Genomic DNA, 21704 nt, shown 5'->3' with positions numbered 1-21704 from the left:
CTGAAGCCTTCCCCTGCTATCAAGTCTACCTTACAATATCACCCACCACCCTGACACTTTCCCCCATTTGATGTGTCTAAACACAAGCTTCAGAATCCAGCTGGAGAAAAAAGGGAGTAGTTAGGTCCTGTGTTTCCTGCTTAATATATCGGCCAGCATTTTACCAACCAGCTATTGTAACTCGTCAGTATCTTCTTGTATGCTAAATCCAGGATTAGTTGTTGGCTCCACTGCTAAACCAATTTTCAACTTTGGCCAAGTAACTTTACCTATCCATGGTCCTATTTTAATAGTGTTTATTTGTGTGCTGCTTTCAGGAATTTTTTCTATAGTATATACACCGAGAGTTGAGTGAGGGTTGTGAGTCAAACCCGAGCCATGGACTGTATTTGTCCATGGCAGCTACTCCCTCTCTTCCAGTCATGGCATCGTCGTGAAGTGAAGAAAGCACTGCAGTCAATGTGAACTGGCTTCATAACTTAGCCAAATTTGCTTGGGTATATGGCTTCATGATGTCATCGTGCTGACTACATAATCTCTAATTGGCTGGGAACTAGTAGCTAGGAAGAAAGCAGTTTAAATTTTTGTTTAAAATGATGACACAGCTTTAGAGCAGGAAAACAAGCAGCTGAATGCAGGTAGTGAAAAGGATTAATAAAAGAGTGTTTAATCAATCATCCTTCAAACTTCTCTTATTCCCAAAAGGTTTATTTGAGAACTCATTCTAATATTCTTGACTAGGGAGCTCTCTGATCAACACTATGCAGCCACTTGGAATAGAAAAATTTTCTTGGGTTGGTCCGGCTGTTAATGACATTTCTTAAAATGATTTAAAAGCATTGCTAAAATTATTTTAATCATAAAGTACAATGATCAATAACAGCAAAATAAAACTCACTCTCTATTTATGGCATTATAGACTGGAGGGACAGGATCCACTTTGGCAGATACATGTGCTGGGAGACACCTAGTACATTACATTCATTGCTCTTTTTCATTAGCAGATCTTCCATTTCCCCCCATTACAACTTTTCTAAGTACTTAATTCATCCAGAAAGGCAATGATATTCATAATTTTATGGTGGCTTATTTTGCAACATCAGCAGGAAAACGGAGTGTTATTAATAGGATATCTTTTCCTTTTTTGCCCTCATGTAGTAGAGGAGGCTATTTAATAGCATTTGTTCCTACTGAAGGATCATTACCTTGGCCATTTTGCTCTGAAAAGAAAAATGTGGTGAAAACGTGTTTGGCTGCATTATTAACTGGTATAAAATAGAAAAGGCACACTAAAGTCAATGGGGCTGCATTATTTTACATCTAGAAGAACTTAAAACATATTTTCCAGATTTGTACATTTACTAAGGCAGACTAAAGAAAAGGCCTACAAGGATTAAAATTCAAGATTAAGTAGCTTTCTTAGAGCTCACTTGATTACAAATTACATATAAGATAGTTATTCCTCATATTACATCTAAATATCATCATCTGTATATACCATCAGTGGCCTGTATTCAGCTACTTGATGTTTTCTCTTAAGGTTAGCATGTGCAAGAACTTGGACATCCATATCTACATGATCAAGCAGGTGCTTGGCCTGATGAACATCTCCTCTGGGAGAAGAGCCATGATGGTGGTGATGATGCTGACGGTGGTTCTTATTGCCCAGATATTGTTCATTATGGAAGACATTTCCTCTTCTGCTTGTTGTACACGAATGACCAGCATATAATGTGCTTCCTGAAATGTTGCTAATCCTTTCCAACACTTCCTTGGAAGCTTGGAAGGTTGTGGAAGAATCACAGCTACCTAATGATCAAATAGAAGAATGAAGGAAAGTACAGTTTTGAAATTGAGCAAATGTAATGATAGAGGAATACAGGAAAGCTGAACTATTTGGAAAATTTATTTATTTATTGCATTTCTATACCGCCCAATAGCCGGAGCTCTCTGGGCAGTTCACAAAAATTAAAAACATTCAAAGTATAAAACAACAGTATAAAACCATAATATAAAATACAGTATAAAATGGAAGCAATCCCTTTCTGCTTCCATCCATACCCCTCTGGATAAGATAGTTGAAGAGTGGGAAAGATAGGCTTCTGAGAACCCCCCAACACACCATGAGAGGCCTGCTTACATGGTGGTCTGTAATCTTTGCAATCCAAGGTCAAATCTAAAATAAACCACAAATGAGATTAATTTTGCTATCTCAGCTTAATCTTCAGAGAACTCATTTCTGAAAGGGCCCAAAGCCAGATGCTGCAGATAAAAGCCCAAAACAACAGTGCAGCTTTTTGTGCCAGGACAGTGTCTTGCTTTCAAATTCACCACTGCAATGTCAGCTCAGGTTTCATTTTCCACTTTAGGCATTTACAAGGGCAGAACAACACGGTTGCTGAAGATTAGGACTGAGCAGCTAGTTGTGAGGCAAAACTAAACTATTAAGAGTTCCCATTTTAGCAAACAACCTGAAAGAAATGTAAAAAATTTAAAACCTAGGAGACAATTTAGGGAAGAGGGCTAGTGTGATAAAGAAATAGGAAAAAGAATTTCTTGGCCACACGGTGTCACTCTTGACCCAAATTTGGGTCATTCCCTGTCACTGTCTATGGCATTGGCAGCTGGAAATTTAGTTTATTATGAAAATTGCCAGGCACTCTCTGGGTCTCATACAATAAAATAATGGATGGTTCCTATCTCAGCATAAGAATTTATATTTTCAAACACAGAGCACAACACCTGTTACTTGTATCTGCACTGTGTACACTTTGTAACCGGGCACTAAAAATTAAGCTAAAAAATAATTGTGACCAATAACTGTAAGCAGAAGAAGGACAATAACTTGAAAGAAACACATTGTCCCTGAACATAATTTGACCCCAGGCATGTTGACAGACTGAGGTCTGCTGCTGCTGCTCTTTCTTCTTCACTCAATTATAAGTGGATCAGCAGCCTGGATCAGCAGCCTTTGAGAAACAGCAGTTGAAACTAACATGTAAGACTAAACAGTGTAGGAAAAAGGAAGGGAAGTTACTCTAAGGAAGTATAGTATTCAGGTGGTTTAGAACTGAAGAAGAATTGTTACTCAGGCTATAATTTCAAGTATGGACTGCCTCTAGTAAGGAGGTTAAAAAACCCAGAATGGAACATTGTCAAAGATTATTTAGGCAAACTTTTAATTAAATAAAAGAGTAGGTGGAAGGAAAATGGGGAACATTAAATTGAATGTAAGATTCCCAAATTCTATCATAGCAATATAAAAGGGTCGGGATAGGAATATACAAAATTTTAGAAGAAAAGTATTTTTTATGCAGTTCCAAAGCGTATTTTTTATTCCTAAGAGAGTATCTCTGTAAGATTAACCCAAAGACTACCCATTTGTTCCAATAACTGGAGGCACCGGCTTCTTCTTGGTGGGTTATGCTGTGCATTGAGGTGCCTACCAGTGTGCTGTAGGAACTGCAATACATCCTCTCCTGGAAAACAACAGTGGTTTTATGATGGACATCAAAGGATGCTGTGATGTTAAGGGTCAGCGACGGTTAGAAATCTGTTATTTTATGATTAAGTGGGTTAGGTCTAAACTAAAAAAATAAATAAGATGCAATGGTTTTAGCACAGCACCAAATTAAAATACTCATTAAAACACCACATTAAAATACTCTGCCTGCATTCTGATTAAAAACTGCGCCATTTATTTCAGGGAAAGAGAACCAATATGCTAACTGAGCCAATGTGGTGTAGTGGTGTAGATCCAGGTTCTAAACCTCACTATGGGAACAATAGCAGGAAAGGGCTATTGCATTCATGTCCAGCTTGTGGGCTTCCTAAATGCATCAGGTTGGCCCCTTTGGAAAACAGAATGGACTAATTATGTCTTTGGTTTGATTCAGCAGGGGTCTTCTTATGAAGCAGCATAGAATATTTAAAAATAAGAACAACATCTCCCTAGTCCTTTTCAAACATTTTTTAATGTTGTTGTTTTTATTATCATTATTTATTGCATAATTTCTGATGCAAATTATGTATTAAGCTTCATAAGCTGAATACATATCTGACTTATACCCAGACTATCTAGCATGGTGTTGTCTACCCTGATGGATACTAGTAGCTCTCCAGGGTTTCAGGAAGAGGTCCCTCCTAACATCTGCTGGCTAACTAGATGGGCTAAGGTGGAATCCGGGACCTTCTTCATATAAAGCATGTGCTCTACAACTGAGCCGTGGTTCTTAAGGATGGTTGAGAAAATTATTCAGTTTGCATTTCAATGCAAACCTAGGAAATTCACACTTTCCAAACCTAAACATGAACCGAAATCTACTTAGATATCAAAATTGTACTTTTCTGAAGATTGCAATGCAGTTTGCACATACACAAAAACTGTGCCAAAAATGCACGCATTTGAAAAGGTGCACACAAAAATGTATACACTTGAAAAAACTGCATAGAAAAACTTCATATATTTTGAAAAGTCTGCAGAGGGATCCATACACATTTTTCTTTTCTTTTGGCATACTATTCCCCACCCTGCAAACTGATGCAGAAATGGAACAGAACAAACTCAACAGTGGAAAAACAAGAACCTGAGGGAAATTGAGCTTGACAGTTTTGCCGATCCCCACAAAATTTTCCTTGCTTCCAGTTCGTTCCATTTTGAGATAGTCTGCCCCATGATGGTCAGTTATCAACTCACAGTGCCATATACATTGTTATCCCAAATTTCCAAATAGTTGGGAGCACATAGTAAAATATTACCTCATTGTGTGGTCCGATGCTACAGACATTCAGGTTCCCTAACTGACTGCAGTCACATCATGTTAGGTTTACAAGCCGTCACACAAAATGAGATCAAGATGGGATTGCATTGTGATCAGGATACAGTTTTGCTTCTTTTAACCCAATCCTAAACATATCTACACAAAACGAAGTCCACTAAAATCAACATGCCTTACTTCCAAGTAAGTGTGACCACAATTACAAAATATATAATTCTGGTAGACAGCAATTATGAGGCATGCATGGTGAACTTATGCTCAGAGACCTGTTATTTTATCTTAAAAGATGCTAGGGATGTACGGACCTAGTCCATGCTGCTGGACACTTGCGGAGCTGCCACTGTCTGTCTGCTCATGTTCAGCTCCCTGGATGATCCACCACAAAGACACAACAAGCACCCGGCGGCAGCCTGACCCCTCAGCGAAAAACATGGCAGCTGAGTTTTTTCTGTAAAAGTAATGTTGTGTAAATGGCAACTGTAAAGGGGGCATTTATGCAACATTACAGGTATAAATGGTCTATTTACACCTTTAATGTCGCATAGATGGTCTCTTTACAGTTGCCATTTACACAACATTACTTTTACGAGAAAAACTGAGCTACCATTTTTCTTACAAAATGGCAGCTCAGTGAGGGAGTGGGTGGCTGACAAGCACTCGTGGATTGCTTCTACTCTGCAAATAGGTCCGGTATGTTCACAGCAGCTCAGTGAACGGGGTCCGGGAGGCCAAGAAGGTGGGCGTTCACTGGAGTCCACCCCTTTTCAGATGCCTGTGACATTTCTAAAATATGCTGACTATTGGACTGAAATGAGAACATCATGCTGACTGTAGCATTTGCATGGACCAGAAAGGAAAGGTCCTTTCTGAAGATATACTTAATGACTTGACTTACCAGTCTTTGGATCTAGAATTTCAACTGTCAGCTCCCTTCTGTGTCCCAATACAGCATTTTTAGGTTTGTTCAGTATTATTTTAAATATTTCATTGTTTTCTTCAAGTCCATCATCTTGAAGGAAGACATTCCAGCTCTTGATGGAAACACCTGTTAAAAGCATAAATTCTAAATTTACAAGTCCTACATCACCTTTGAAAATAGCTTTTAGATTGCCCAGACGTAGGAACATAAGAACTGCCAAATTCTACAGCAGGACTTCCAAGATCAACTGTCAGCCACAGAACACTTTAATGAGGATGTATATACTTCCTTCATACGTGTGAAATTATCACCACTGGTAATTGCAGATATTTAACTGTAAAACCCCAACTGAAGTAGAATGCAACAAGTGAAGAGCTACGTTTCCAGCAAACCATGTTTTGGATGGAATACTTCCTTCACACAAACAGGATACACATGCAAGATGATGAACACTGTAAGGCCCAATTTGTCATTCCATGTCAACCTCTTAACTTTCACAAGACACCTGCTTCCTGACACATTTCCACTGCTTTACCCAATTAAAATGAAAAAGTCATGGCTTACTCACTAGTGGAGCAATTATGTGCTATTATCTGAAGAACTATTAAGTTTTTCTGCAACCTTCAAAATCTATGCCCCATGGGAATACAGTGCTAGCAGTATTTTTATTTTTTTGTTAACATTTACTAAGGTTAAATATAAGTCTGATGAACCAGCTCTTTTTCATGTAATGCTGTACTTGGGTTAAAAGAAGTGCAAGAAGAGTTGAGTGCTGGAATTAAGGAGGAAATCACAGAGAAGATTTCACGAGACTTTTATTGGCAGCAATTTGGCAGAAAAAGAGAACAAGAAAGCTTCTAGATAGCAAGGGTGCCTAGACTTTTAAATTCCATGTCTCCATGATTGTTTACTTTCTCCTTGCCCTGCAAGAATTTTTCCACCTGGAGCTCCAAGGTGTCTGAATATAAGCCTTTCACATTCTGTGAAACCGCAGCTAAACCCAGCAGATGATTGTGTGATATCCTTAAGCCCAAATTCTGACATGATATTGCCATGAAAAATACTTCTAGTGCTGCTTTCAAAGCACAGTCTCACCATCAGTCTCACCAAACAGAATCAGGCAAGCACTGTAGGAACGATTTTAGGATTGTAAGATCCAGATGATGTTTTATTCCCATCCTGGGCTCCAGTTCAACAAAGTACTTAACCACATGCTTAAGTCCTATCAAGAGTTGCTTCAGTGATAGATATATATATATAGAAAGAGAGAAAGAGAGAGAGAGAGAGAGGGGGGGGGACTCCCAAAAACCCTCCAACAACATTGAAATTATATTCAAATGCCAACTCATTCAAAAACGCTTTCATTGTTGCACTGCACATTAATGGGAAAAACGAAACATTTTAGGACTCTAAAAGAAAGAACTCCGAAGAGGAAGCCAACCCACCCGCTTTTGCCCTCCCTCTTCTTGCAAACATGTATTTGGCAGGGAAAAGGTTTGTACTATGGGTGTGCAAAGTGGGTCTTCTCCACCTCAAAATTCGAGCCGGAGCTCTGTAGAGGTGTTTCTCCGCCCCTATTTCCAGAGCGCATCCCTCTCTCCGCTCTGCTGGATAGTTCTATGAAAAACTGCTCCATTTTCAGGTAACCAGTACATTCTCATCAATGGGAATTAACAGAAATGCTGACAGCTCTCTCAGTTTTAAAGAAAAACAGATGAAAATTGGCACCCTGACAGCTTTTAAAGAGGGCTTTAGGCATCCAATTTTGGAGCAGATCCCTGCATGCAGTCATTTATAGGGAAATTTAAAAGTTCATACTCAAATGTCCTCCCTCAGGCTCCTCTTGTGCCTTGATCTGTATGGCAAGGGAGAAGGAAACAAAGCAGCAGAAAAGTGCTTAGTGCAATAATAAATAAGTAAATATATTAATAAATGCCACAATAGCAGCACACAGCTTGCCCCAACCTCAGAGAGGACAGGAGGCTTGCAGGATGAGGACGAGGAGGCACCCCTCTCCCGCTGTCAGTCAGGCACATGGGAGCAAGGCAAGGCAAGGCAACAACAGCTTCCCCATAGGAGACTAGGCTACATGGCTTGGAGAAGGAGGACAAGGAGGAGGATCCCCCCTGCACTGGAACTTGTTCTGTAGAGTCCATCCCTGAGTTCAGAGAGGTCTAATGTATATCTTACTGTTTACCACAGGAGCCGAAAGCTACATAAACCTTCTGAATTAAGACTTCATCTGTAATGGAAGCATTTAAAATGGTTAGCTTACCAGGATCAAACTGCACTAATCTTGCTGTACTATGTTTGAAGTCCAAGCCGACTCTAGCTGACACTTCTTGGACCTTAAAAACAACACACATTATGAAACCTTAGATCATTACCAAGATACAGTTTGGCTTCTTGCTTCACATATGGTTTTAAATTCCGTTTTAATGATGATTGTTTTTAACTTTTGTAAACCACCAAGAGAGCTTCAGCTATGGGGTGGTATATAAATGTAATAAATAAATAAATAAATAAATCATAAAAAATATTAATAGAAATCTTTAAACATTTAGTTTATTTCATATCATACCTTTATACCAACAAATGATGGTTCTGCACTCCCTCCTGTTCTTAGAAGTTTGACAGGAAGCATTCCAATGCTTTCACAGACACGATAGCATGTTTCTACCAGTTCTATACGGGACCATTTTATTTCGAGACTGATGATGAAACAGTATTAAAAGAAAAATGTTATAACGAAACCACAAAGATATTTGTGGCTTCAATTAAAATAACTACACGTATTAATAAGAATAATCCCTATTTAATACATGTAGTAATAACTTTACAGTTACTTTATAGCAGGGGTGGGCAACTGTCAAGTGCTCAGCCTTGGGTCTCTTTGGTGATCAATTAGAGAGTGGAAGTGCAAAACAATTGCTTTTATTATGCAAACTACAATCAGTTAAACAGTGCCTCAGTTTACAATCAGAATCTTTGAACAACAATGAAGTACTAAGTCTCTAGACAGTTTTGCATAATATAGGACCACTTAGGCTATAAGCAACTCCCTTTGGTTAATCCACAATTAGATTGTTGCAACAAAAACTAGTGCCAGCCAGCTCTTCAACAATCTGGCTGGCTGGCTAAGCCCCTCCCTTAGGATGGGTCTTTCCAGAGGGGCCTTCCCTGCACAGCCAGCCATTGCCCGACATCTTACTCTGGAATCTCATATTTCTAACTCCTCCTCCTCCTCCAGCTCTGGCATTCCATGGGTGAGGAGGGCCATGGCTGGCTACTTTCCAACTGAATAGTTTGCACCTGGACAACCTCCATTCTGGTTCTGTTAGTCTTTTGCAACTTTGCCACTTCAGCAAACCCTTCCACCTCCTCACCCTCTGGTTCTAAATCAGTTCTTTGGGTTTCCTCTGCAGAAGTACTGGACCCAATACTTTAAGCAACTCGTGGATGCTTTTTGGATGCTTTTAGGATGTTTTTTTAGGACGTTTTAAAATGTATACTATGTTTTTAAGCAGTATTTTATGTATTTTATACTTGCTGTTGTTTCCCGCCTCAATCAAAATGGAGAGGCGGGAAAGAAATTATTATTATTATATTATTATTATTATTATTATTATTATTATTATTATTATTATTATTATGGCGGCCCTCCAGGAGTTTTGGCCTATAACTCCCATCAGCCCTCACCAGCACAGTCAATAGTGAGGGATGATTGTAATTGTAAGCCAAAACATCTGGAGAACCATAAGTTGCCCATTCCTGCTTGACATGAATTGAGGAACTGAGTGTTATGGAGAGTGGGGGGGGGGAGAGCTTTGCTGCCTCATCAAGCTATCTTCCCAAAAACATGGGAATTACTGAAGTCAAAGATGTTTGCCCTGAGCATAGTCATGCAGATATCACTGGCTTCTATTATACTGCTTTCCCTATATTAACTTTCTTGGGAGGAATGGCCATCAAAAGGTATTATTTGGAGATTAGTGTAGCCTCCAGACCTTGAACTTGTAGATTGGATATAAAGCAAGTTAAAGTCTTCACATCACCCATAAGCACACAATGAAATTAGGGATTTGATTCTGAGACCTTACGGACACACACACAGCATGTGTTCCAGCACTGAAATTTTGCTCTGGCAAATGCTCAGTTGTAAAGAATGGTACCTGTATTCATTTGTATATCTGAGCTTAAAACTGAAGTAGTTAATTCTGCACTATATCATAACATGTCTAGCCATTTGGCATGTACTTTTTAATATTAGGTTTACATGCCACTTGTTGGATGTGCAAGTGGTTTATACCCTTCCAAAATACAACTTGTTAGGTCACCACCCCCTGGTTCCTAGTACCTTAGCTCTCACTATGGGGCATGGTTCTACTCTAGCTCCTTTCTCCCCAATTTCTTATTATATATATATTCCTCTTCCAACATTTTGAGAAAGATGAAAAAAATGTCCATGTAAATCATTATCCTCCCAGCTTGAAACTGCTAATCTAAGACATAATTATATGTTTCTAAATGAGCAGCACACTTAGGCTTAATCTATACCAAGCATGATATTGCACTATAAAAGCAGTATGAAAGCACTATATTGAAGTGCATTGACAACTGTTGGGGCCAACTGACACACATATCTTAGGCCTTAGCTAGACCTAAGGTTTATCCTGGGATCGTCCCTACCTGCTCCAGGGACATCCTGTGTGTCATTTACATGAACAGGGATGACCCTGGGACAATCCCGGGATAAATCTTAGGTCTAGCTAAGGCCATATACTACTTTCATAACACTTTCATAGTGCTATACCCTGCTTGGTGTGGCTCCTGCCTTTTATATACCACTTTCATACAGCTTTCATAGTGCAATATCCTACTTGGTGTAGATTAGGCCTTAGAAAAATCACCCTTTAGTAGTAGCTTAAAGGCTGCTTTTTTAATGTCCCTGAAGCAAAAACCAGTAATCAGGTGCTGTTCTGCTTCTAATGTGTTTCCACTGGTATTAGGGCTGACCATCCCATGAGGCAAGGTGAATCCCCCCACCTCAGGTGGCAGAACAGGAGGAGTGGGGAAGGGAGATGAGGGTGCACATGGCAGCAGCGGCGCAGGCATGCTCACCCACTCCAGGCAACTAGGTGCATGTCTAGACCTGCTGATAGCCTGGGGATCACCCCGGGATCATCCCTGTGCGTCCATATGCTGCACAGGGGATCCCGGGAACAGGGATGGTTGTTCCCTCCCTTTCCCCGGGATATTGGCATACCCTTTAATCCTGACTTCTCCCACGGTCTCGGGCTCATCCTGAGGCTGCAGGACATGTGGACGGCTATCCTGGTTTGTCCTGGCTCCTTGCGAGTAACCGTGAGGAGCTGGGACCCAGGCATGGGGCACCAAGCTCTTCAGGAGCTCCATGCCCATCAGGTGTGGGGTGGGGAGTGGAAATTATTATTATTATTATTTTAAAAACAACTTACTTTTGTGCTCGAGCACTCATGCACTCTTTTCTGATTAAAAAAAAGGCGGGCGCAACGTCCTCTTCCTCCCGGGATGTCGCGTGCCGCATGAAGACTATGGGGGAGGATCTCATGATCATCATATCGTGAGATCATTCCCCTCCACCCCCCTCGCCTAGCCATGTCCTAGGCAGCTTGTTCCAGCACTGATAAGTGGGTTTAAAATGGCTGTTGTCTGAATGGTGCATACTTTACTAACTCCTTTCCTCCCAGGGTTGCAGATCTCTTTTTTATTTTCAATATTTATGAATTCCCTTTCTTCCCCATCATATATTCATCCACTGATATATGAACAAGTGCAGATTTAAGATGCCGTGGTAATGATTTATCTATTCTTATTCTTTGAGACTTTCATAAATAACAAAAACAACAAGCAGCAAAAAAAGGCTAAAATTTGGCTTCCAGGCCCTGTTTCCTAATGCAAACTGTGTTCCTCCAACTGAAATACAGCTTCCCAGTCATTTCTGAGTTGCTTCAGAAGCAGTAAAACTGTACCTGGCCAGAATTTAAAATCATTATTCGGTGGAGATGTTGAAATGTTTTGGGTGGCAAATGGGAAGTTAGGAGTAGAGCAAATAAGGATGTTGGTTAGCTCCTTAAGAGTTCTGACTGAAACCTGGAGAGGATTCACCACACCCCTGACATTAGAGCCACCAGCCTCCACTGCTCACCACACAAGTCAGAAACTCCTTTCCCCACCCCACCCTCACCCCCACCCCCAGCATTCTGGTCATGTGTAGAGACCCCATGCATACAGGAGGGTCTCCTTTTCAGGCAGTCACCTTCCATGAGTATAGCAAGGTGAACACAATGGTGGAGAGGAACAGAGATGGAGCTCTCATTCTCCTGACTGGTTTTTAAATGCCTGAACAGTCCTTAAGACTGGCATATGCTAAATATGTGTGTATTGCTAATTAAGGTTCAACTGGGTACTATATGAGAACATGAATATTGTGTGTGTGTGCATGCCAGCGCAGAAGCTCAAACAACTCATGCAATGTCTCCTACTCTGTGTTCTGAGAAGCAGAAAAAGAGTTCTGAAATTAATTATTTGTTTTTTAACAGACCCCAGAACTTTTGTTTTTAAACAGATACTGTTGTTTTTATACTGTTGTTATTATGTTTTTGATGGTTTTAAATTCTGTATACTTTTTTAATGTTTACTGTTTTAACTAGGGATGTGCATGGATCCCCCGATCCTCTTCGTGCCCGATCCGCAAATTGCGGTTTGCGCCCGCTCCGCCCCACCAAATCAGAGCTCCACAGTGGTGGGGAGTGGCGCCAGGTGAGGCCCCCCTCTCTCCTCCCCCTTACCTGTGTCCGTCCCGGCCCATCCCAGCTTCACTAGAGCCTGCGGATCAACCAGGAACTGTAGGCCCCGATTGCGGCCTACACTTCCTGGTTGAGCTGCGGGCTCTAGTGAAGGTGACAACAGGCCACGACGGACGCAGGTAAGACCCCCCTCCCCCTTACCTGACTCTGCCACCGTCGCTGCACGGGTGGCAGCAGGGCAGGTAAACCCCCTCCCTCCTCTCCCTTACCTGCATCCATCTGCGGACCTGCGGCTGCTTCAATGGAGCTCAAGGCCTGAAACAGGAAGACCAGGCTGCATTTGCAGCCTAGTGTTCCTGTTTGAGTCCTCAGGCTCAGTTGAAGCAGCCGCGGGACCACGGACGGATGCAGGTAAGACCCCCCTCCCCCTTACCTGGCTCTGCCGCCGTCACCGCATGGGCGGCAGCGACAGCGGCAGGGCCAAGAAAAACCCCCTTACCTTTTTTGCGGAACTCCTGATTGAGGTGAAGGATCCGCCTTCACCCGCTGCTCCCTCGATCCAATTCGCCTCCGCCTAAAGCGGAGGCGAAGCCCCCTGATCTGCTCCTGCTTCTCCGGTCCAAGGAGAAGTGGAGCACATCCCTAGTTTTAACTTTTGTAATCCGCCCAGAGAGTGTCGGCTATGTGGCGGTATACAAATGTAATAAATAAATAAATCGAATTATTATGGCTATTATTCTCATACCATTTCCTCCATGAAAATCAGTCTAGCAGTTAGCACAGGTGGTTCCCTCCCCTCCACTATTAAACCTTTGTTCTTTCAACTGTTCTGCTACTTATGGGCTGTGTGCCCCCTCTATTTCCCTCTCCTATCCCTTGTCTTTTTTCTGTACTGAGAAACAAATGTGGTGAGTTAGCACTTCATGACAGTTTTGGCTTTTGCTAGAATAAGCATCAAGAGGGCACAAAAACATTGTATAATGCTTTTGTGCTTTTCATTTGATTTGATTTATATTGATACAAGCAAGATCCTAACTGGGGGTGGGGTGGGAGTGAGGGGAGACTCACAAACCAAAAGCACTAAACCTTCACAATGGAATGTATACCACAGAACTGACCAGATCCTTCTAGCCCAATACTATCAGAGAGATATGCATGTATCTTAAATCAATTCTCCTTGCAATGTTAAACGTTGGGCCCATTCAGAAGACATCTTAAACCATGGCTTTAACCATGGTGAATAAGGCTTTTTGCTTTATTCACCATGGTTAAAGCTGTGGTTTAAGGTATCTTCTGAACACAGACTGGCTTTCTGTTAAAGCCATGGTTTAAGATGACTTCTGAGCAGGGCCATTGAGCATTTATAAAACTGTACTGAGTCAGTGGAATACTTTAAAGGACAGGTCTTCACATACTATGATTTTTGAAGTTGTTTCTCACTAAATACACTGACCCTGACTCTTGACACTTACATTTCTGGAACGATTGTATTGCCTGCTTTATCCGAGACATCAAATTCGAAGCTATCTGAAGTTACCTCAGTGGAGGGATTTATGATGTACCGAATGTTATGCTGGTTTAAATCATCTTGAGTAAATGAGTTCAGCACAAAACCACCTGTAGGAGAGAGAAAATGCAATAGAGCACACAGTAGTATAAAAAAGCATAGGTTTTTCCTATACAGTATTCTTCACAATAATACATTTATCTGACTCGTAGCTCTTTGAACCTCAAATCATTTTAAGCTGTCTAACCTTATTCATTATAAGATAATTATTTCCGTCACATTAAAAATGACAGCTTGAAGACAAGGCAACTTTTCAAACAAATGTTTTAAGACAGTATTCTAGGCTTCAGAGCTGGCAAATGTTAATTACATTATTAGATAAACAGTGAGTCATATAATTGCTGTGCTTTACTAGAGAGGAAGCTTGTTGGAAACAACAGTGCATTTATTTTAAGTGTAAAGACTACAGGTTCATATGTGAATTACATTTTTAGACCGCAGTAGAAGGTTCAGTTTTCAGGCCAATGCACATACTACTATTTTGAATGATTTTGTGGATGGAAGAATCTATTTTAGATGTTTTGTGGATGGAAGAATCTATGTATGTTTACTCAGAAGTAAGTCCCAGGTAAGTGTGCATACGATTACACCCTTGCTTGTTTATTACATTTCAGGGTGGGGTCCAGGGAAGCCGTGCCATTCATCACCATGAAGCAACCCTGCTCAGTCAGCATCCTGGGAAGGGTGGCTTTAATGTTTATTGTAAAATAGCCAGAGATATTTTTGTTAATAGTAAATGTGTTGGAGCCACTATGGAGTGGATTTATGCATAGAATGCTTTGGCAGAAGGTGTAAGAAAGTCAATTTTCACAGATTCCTCCCCACCCCTGTAGCAGAGGATCTCCCAACCCCCAGGACCTGATTTTGGGGAACAGAGGGCTGCAGGGGGAGGGGCTGGAAAAATTCTGCCAGAGGAAATGCTTCACCGGATCAGAAGCCTTCCACAAACAGAAGAACGCTTTCCATCCACAGGAGACAAATTCTGCATCCACTCCATCATAAACTAATGAGTTAAGTTAAAAAGGAGATGGATAAAGGCAGGAATTAGGTTTTCTGCATGAGGCATTTATTGTGTACTCATGATTCCTTACTCACAGTTGGTTATGGGCTGTTTAGATGGCATCGTGATCCTCCAGTTCTGCTCTTGTTTTTAAAGAACACTTTCCTGTTTTGTTTTTAGAGTGGGAAAAATGGGACATTATTTCTAAAAGTGAAAGAAAATATTTTTTCTACTTGTGTATTTGCACTAGTCTGCTAAAGCGTAGGGCCACCTAGAGGATATGTAGTGGAAAAAACAGGAACTGAGGAAAGGAGCAGGAAAGCTCTTTGTGTAGAGCTCGGATCTCAATTCTGTGATGAAAATGAAAATAGATACAGTGATTCACAACCTTGTGTAGAAAAGCTCTTAGTGCTAGTCTAGGGAGAAGGAGCAATTGTCTTCTGCTTTGGTTGGCCTTATGTTTGGGAACAGCACTGCATGTTTTCATTTAATGTGGGCAAACCTGCAGGAGAGTGACTGGCCCAAGACCACCAAGGAAGTTTCATGCTGAGCAGGCATGCTGTTCTAGAACGGACGTTTGTTGTTGTGGGATGGGCAAGTATAGGATGTTGTGCTTGTGTAGTGGCAGGGAATCTTGTCCCCTAACATACTTGGAGTATAAGGATGCTCTGCTCAAGTTTTTATTTGTATTTTATTAATGCCATGTAAGCAATTTACAAAATATTAGTGTTCTCTTGTTGTTTACTATATTTTTTAATATATATTTAAATATATTTATCCTCTGTATATCAAACAGTTTTTTTAGACAGCTTACATCCTTAAGACCAAATTAATATTGTAATTACCTGGAAATAAGTCCCATTGAACTCAGTGGGACTGACTTCTGAGCAGACATGTACAAGATTGCAATGTTTGTTACATAAAACAAAGACGATTCTGTGCACCATGGATAGATAGACGGTAATTCAAGCTCTTACATTTTAGAGTTCAAAGAAATAAAATACCTCCTCTTGGATTTTCAAGATACCCGAAGAAAGGTTGCCGCCGAATATTAAAGATGAGCTCCTCATCTCTACTATCAGCATCAGTGATTTTCAGGCTGTGAACAGTGATAGGGATTGCAAACCTCCCATCTTTCAGGTTCTGTATGGTGGTTGGGCTTGACTTTACAAGGACTTTTGGAGCCATTTTATCTTGAGGTTCTATCTGTTCGTAGAACAAGAGAGAGTTTCTTCACTCATATGTTGTGTTCAAGTTGAATATTAAACACGAGATTTGACATTGCATTTTGCTTCACTTAATAATCGATTCAATTGCATGGAAATCCAGACATCCGTGCTTATCGTGGACATCACTTGCTAGATTACAGTTTGGAAAACAGACAACATGGCATGATCATTCATCTGTTCTATGTAGGACATTTGTAGGATTCAGATATAGGGACTTTTATGATCCCTTCCCTTCCCAATTCTCTCATTCATATATATATATATATATATATATATATATATATATATATATATATATATTATACTGCCCATTAGCCAAAGCTGTCTTCAGCTATTTAAAGCAGATGTAGAATTTGGGGTTCGTATGGGTTCTTAGCCATTCATCCAGGACAATGGTTCATGTCATTCTACGCAATAAACAAAGGAAGGGATTCTTAGGCTTTCTATAAACAACAAGACAAGCTGCTTGTGAAATTTCTGGAAGGTTTTCACAGGGCAGGCTCTTGGAATTCCTAGTGATTATATTCTTGGGAACCAGGAGGGGATACAGGCAGGCGGTGTGTTATGATGGGCTGCCAGATCAGGTTTGCTGACTAGGGAAAAGGACGCAAAGAGAGGAACAAGTTGCAAAGGAAGTGACAATGGAAAAAGTACAAGCTTTTCAGGATGCAGAACCTTTTATTATTATTATTAAAGTATGCCAGCCTCCTACAGCTTGGGTCATGCTCTTTCAAGCATTTAGCTGACTGGCAGTTTCATTCTGAAATTAGACCAGAGAGGGGGAATGACGGTATTTCAGTCCACTGTGATGATGTGCAGTCCCCAAAGAAAGAACAAACCTGCCCTCCCTGTTGACATCAGTGTAATTCAGCCAAGTGTTGAGTTTTATACCACTGAGATGCTCATCTATCCAAACTTTCTTCACCTGTTCTGATAATTCACCCTCCTCTGGGACATACACCTTCATGCCACTGTCCAACCAATTAGTTGCTTGACTGACTGCGTTCTGCAATCCTTAAGTGATGATTCCCTATCTGACATCTTATGACAACTGATTAGTAAACTAGGCCACGAGTTTTAAGAAACATGCAACTTAGAAGCTACTTCCCATTAACACTTTATGTGCCAAAACCTGCAACTCTTCTAAAAAGGCACTGTTGATTTTAATCATAAGGGGATGAAGACCACTTTGCATATTGGCTGTTTAAAGATAATTTGCACACTTACTTGGAGTAAGTTGCATTGAACTCAGTGGCAGTTACTTCTGAGTAAAAATGTATCAGACCAGGCTGTGGGCATCACGGTTGTTGACAATAAACAGAAGTCCCCATTGCACATTTTATCACATAGAAGACTGCTCAACAAACCAGTACAAAAACAGTTTGTTCAAAATATATCCATAAAACAGGGATACCAAGCCACAATAGATGAAGGCCTAAATAGGCTCAGCTTGAGCATCCTCTGAGGTTTAGGAGGTTTTGACTGCAGTTAGGTGCAGCAAGGGAGCAGTTAAATGTCATTTAGAATTTGACTGCATTTGGTCGGGAACACACGCTCACATGAGAGCTGGTCAAACCAATCTTTCCGAAACACTGATTTCTGAACTTTTGCCAGAGGTGTCTCTCTCTGGTGGCCACCGAGGCTGATTTACCAGACATGTTAAGCCTTTCAGTCCTGAATAAGCAGTTAAATGTGTACCTAACATCGAAGAGTAGGTTTAAAGGCACAGAGCTAAATTTCAAAGGTAAACTGCAGCATTTAAAAACATAGCTGAGAGATTTGTTACATGGAAATCAGAGGGCTAATTCATGCAACCAGTTTAGAGGTTTGTTTTGAATGTTCCCATCATCTTTTTATTTTTATTTTTATTTTTAATGGCACTGATTATGAATGTGGGAACCAGCTTCTCTGATAACGTTTTGGGTCCACATCCTGATTAGTATTATCATTGCAACCCTTCAAAAATCTGATGTTGAAGAAGATTCCTGTGCTGCTATTAAAGGTACTAAAGATAGAATTTTAGCACAAAACTGTAACAAAATATAGGGATGAGGAAAAAGAACTTGCCAAAATTTTGTTTTGTATGGAATTGTTAAAGGCACATTTGCTGTGTCCACTTTGTGTCTGTTCAGTTTAATAAATTGGCCCCACATCAGAGAGCTTTAATGACAATTTTCAACCAAGATGGCATCCTAGCTACAGGCGTGGTGTGAATATAATGTCTCACTTTTGATATGACAAATTCACCATAAGATGATTTGTTAGGTATACACCCCAATGGGATGGCAGATGCTACTTATTCTATCAGGCAGTCTCTTTGTTCTCAACTTTTCTCTTGAGTTGGTAAATTCTAACTGTAACCTCATGGTTAAATCATAAGAAACTTTTACCATGTATAGAAAGAAGAAATAATTTCATATTAATACATACCTGTATTGTAAATTCTATTGGGTCATCTCTCAGTTGGCCATTGACCAAAACTCCATTATTAACTTTGTCTGTAGCTATAAATGAAAATTTATCAATTTGTCCGGCTCCTCCATTATGCTTGTAGTACACTTTTGTATTATCCACATCCAGCTGTGTAAATTCCCCCCGGTGCATGACAGTCTCTTCCATATATAAATGACCATATTGCGGATACTGTGTGATGATATAGGTGAGGTTTTTTACTGGACTATCTACATCTGTAATCTGAAGAACATCTGGAGTTAAAAATCCTTTACTACCCTCCACGATATGGAGACCTTTGTTATGCAGTAGAGTAGGTGGAATCTGGTCAGTGTGTTCAATGTTCAATTTTAGCAGGCCTTTTTTCTCAACATGACCATTACTGATGGTAAAACTATTACAGAAAAAAGAGGGAGATAACATTAAATTATTATTATTAATTATTATTATTATTATTATTACGGTACCATTTTTTCACATGACATTAGACAGAATTGAATGGTTCCAAGTTTTGGGAGAAAGACACTCTCGATGGGCTCCCTATCTGAATTTGCCCACTTCTGCTCACCAATACTTCTGCTACTGCTCATTTACTTTCTTCTCTCTGTGTTCCTATTCACCACCACTTCACTCCTTTTACTTTCTCCTCTCAATAGGTGCTCAATTGGAGAGGGCAGGTGACTGGGCAACAATAGCAACAGCAGGGCCAGAGACCTCTAGGGATTGACAGTGGCCCCACTTCAGCTGAATGGCCCTCACTAGGTGTCCACTGATGCTGACCTCTGACACCTCTCTTGGGAATGGGCTCTGACCAAGAACAGCTTTAGGAATTGGACAAAAGACAGAGGAAGTAAGATAACTCAGTCAAGGAGCTCATGCCATCTGCTTCTGAAGGAACCACATGTCAGAGAACTCTGTTGCAACATTTGTTTGTTTTAGCATTTTAAAATGATGCCTCTGCAGAAGCCCGATCCCCACCCAGCTGGGACAGCTTGGGAGTGGGGTAGCTTTTGCGAAAGAGGAGGCAGATAGAGACTTGTATGTGTGAACGGCATACATACAGCCTTGTGCAGGGGCAGAGCCAAGGTTATATAAGGCTTGCCCCACATGGCTCTCGGCCTCTTTCTTTTCCAGCCCTACCCTCCTCCCTATCAACTAGTATGGGAATAGCCAGTCACCTTCTTTGTAGGGGGTGCTGAGTAGGAATTTCCCCTGTCATTTAGTAAATGCACAGGTTTTTGCCTGCTCCATACTGGATTTAATCTTTAAAGTAAAGGATAAATAGGTCAATTGGTGAGTGACAGGGTTGTGCAGGAATTTTGGGAAGTGAGAATAGGGATGGTGAGCACTCTGGCACCTTTACGGTGATTGGCAATGCAGAGGTCCTGCTCCTCGGGGGCTCGGCAGCTTTCATGTCAGGATATGGTTTGTCTTTGTGGACCGTCTTGTCTCATCTACTTGAGAGAGGATGATGCTGGTCAGTCTCACCAAACACTCAAGTGTAGTTGGGAAAAGAGGCCAGGTCACCTGACTCCTGTGTTCAACTGAGTGGCTCGCCCTGATTGGCAGGCTAGTTGCCTGAAGACAAACAAGCTAGATTCCCACAAGTTTATGCACAGATCCATGGAGGGGTGAATGTCCTTGTTTAAATAAAGAGGCCCTAGTTTATCCCAAGCTCTGGTGTCCATATTTTATTTCTAAGGCTTCCTTCTCCACTCGCAAATGTGGTATATAAATGCACACTAAAAAAAAGATACACGAAATGCCCCACATTCCTCTAGGAATTCTATGCCAAGTATTTTTAAACTGTGTCAACATCATTCTCAGTGTTTCTCATTTTTGTTCCATTACCAGAACCACACATGATTTTTTTCAACCTACATTTTGTTCCTTGCATTGACACTTTCAGCAGGTTTGAAGGCATGCTTAGCATTCTGCAATGACATCACCAATCTACAATGTGCCATGTGGAGCACTGCACATGAATGGCTGCTAGAGCACACCTGTCAGTGTTTACAGGAGTAGGAGTCAAAGAGAAGGAGCAGAAGCGGTGACAAAAATGCATACAGCATTAAATTGCCTGGGGTCTTATAGTGTAATCTCTTGCAAAAGTCAAGGACTCGGGTGTAAGGGAGAACTGTGAACAGACTATGGCAGGAAACGCTGTTTATGCAGCAAACACTGAAGTCAGATCATGAAGCAAACAATGATGAAAGTTTCAGTGGAGAAAGAAGAATTTCTGGTAAGTACAGTTGTACTTCTGGTGGTGCCACCATGCCACCAAATTTGGTGGTGCCAAATCAACAGTGGTTTGCCCACGGACTGCGTATTGCCCACTCCTGATCTACAGACTGAACTGTTACCCAGGATGTTCCCTGTTGAAATTTCAGCTCCTGCCACAAATTCATTAGGTGACCATACCTAGATATTAGTCCCTCAGTCTCAACTCACCATCTGCAAAATGGGTATAATAGTGAACAACTGACAGGGCTGTTGTAATGTTTATTCTGGTAATAAATGAGGTTATTTGAGTGAACTCTATACTCATTTACTTAGGGGTAAGTCCCACTGAACTCACTTTTGACAAGACATGCATAGCCCTGCACATGCTCTAAATGCTAAGCATTAGCCCTTATTTACATACGGCACTGAAGCGCAAAAATATGCCCCATGGGACACCATTTTAATTTAGCAATTTGTCAATGGATATTCCCATCCTGTTCTGTGGCCTCAATATCCATTTCATTTGTCTGTTTTTCCAAAACACCATTTAATTTTTCTCACTGTGTTCTTCTTTTTAACAAATACCCATGAATTTATTCAGACACAAAGCTTGGGAGACTTCATGTCTTTAGGCAGGTTGGTTAATTCCTTTATAGCTGTATTCAGCCTTCCCTGTATTGTCAATCTCTGCTGCTTCTCTAGGTACTTCTCACATATTAGCACTAATTAAGACAAATGCTGTGTGCTAT

General features: G+C 40.8%; 1 protein-coding gene across 1 annotated transcript in view; it reads right to left on the bottom strand.

Moving 5' to 3' along the window:
* Positions 1–21704, bottom strand: part of LOC134404352 (FRAS1-related extracellular matrix protein 1-like) — a 122094-nt gene that overhangs the window by 10243 nt on the left and 90147 nt on the right. The window contains exons 24-30 of the mRNA XM_063135082.1: positions 18712–19126; positions 16057–16258; positions 13958–14102; positions 8279–8408; positions 7973–8045; positions 5674–5823; positions 1499–1809 (exon numbers count right to left, since the gene is read on the bottom strand). Coding sequence (XP_062991152.1) covers positions 1499–1809; positions 5674–5823; positions 7973–8045; positions 8279–8408; positions 13958–14102; positions 16057–16258; positions 18712–19126 — 1426 coding nt within the window. The remainder of the gene's footprint in view (positions 1–1498; positions 1810–5673; positions 5824–7972; positions 8046–8278; positions 8409–13957; positions 14103–16056; positions 16259–18711; positions 19127–21704) is intronic.

The sequence above is a fragment of the Elgaria multicarinata genome, chromosome 1 (genome assembly GCF_023053635.1).
Source record: "Elgaria multicarinata webbii isolate HBS135686 ecotype San Diego chromosome 1, rElgMul1.1.pri, whole genome shotgun sequence".
Taxonomy (NCBI): Eukaryota; Metazoa; Chordata; class Lepidosauria; order Squamata; family Anguidae; genus Elgaria; species Elgaria multicarinata.
Note: the sequence above shows the minus strand (reverse complement) of the source record. Positions and strands in the feature narration are given on the sequence as shown.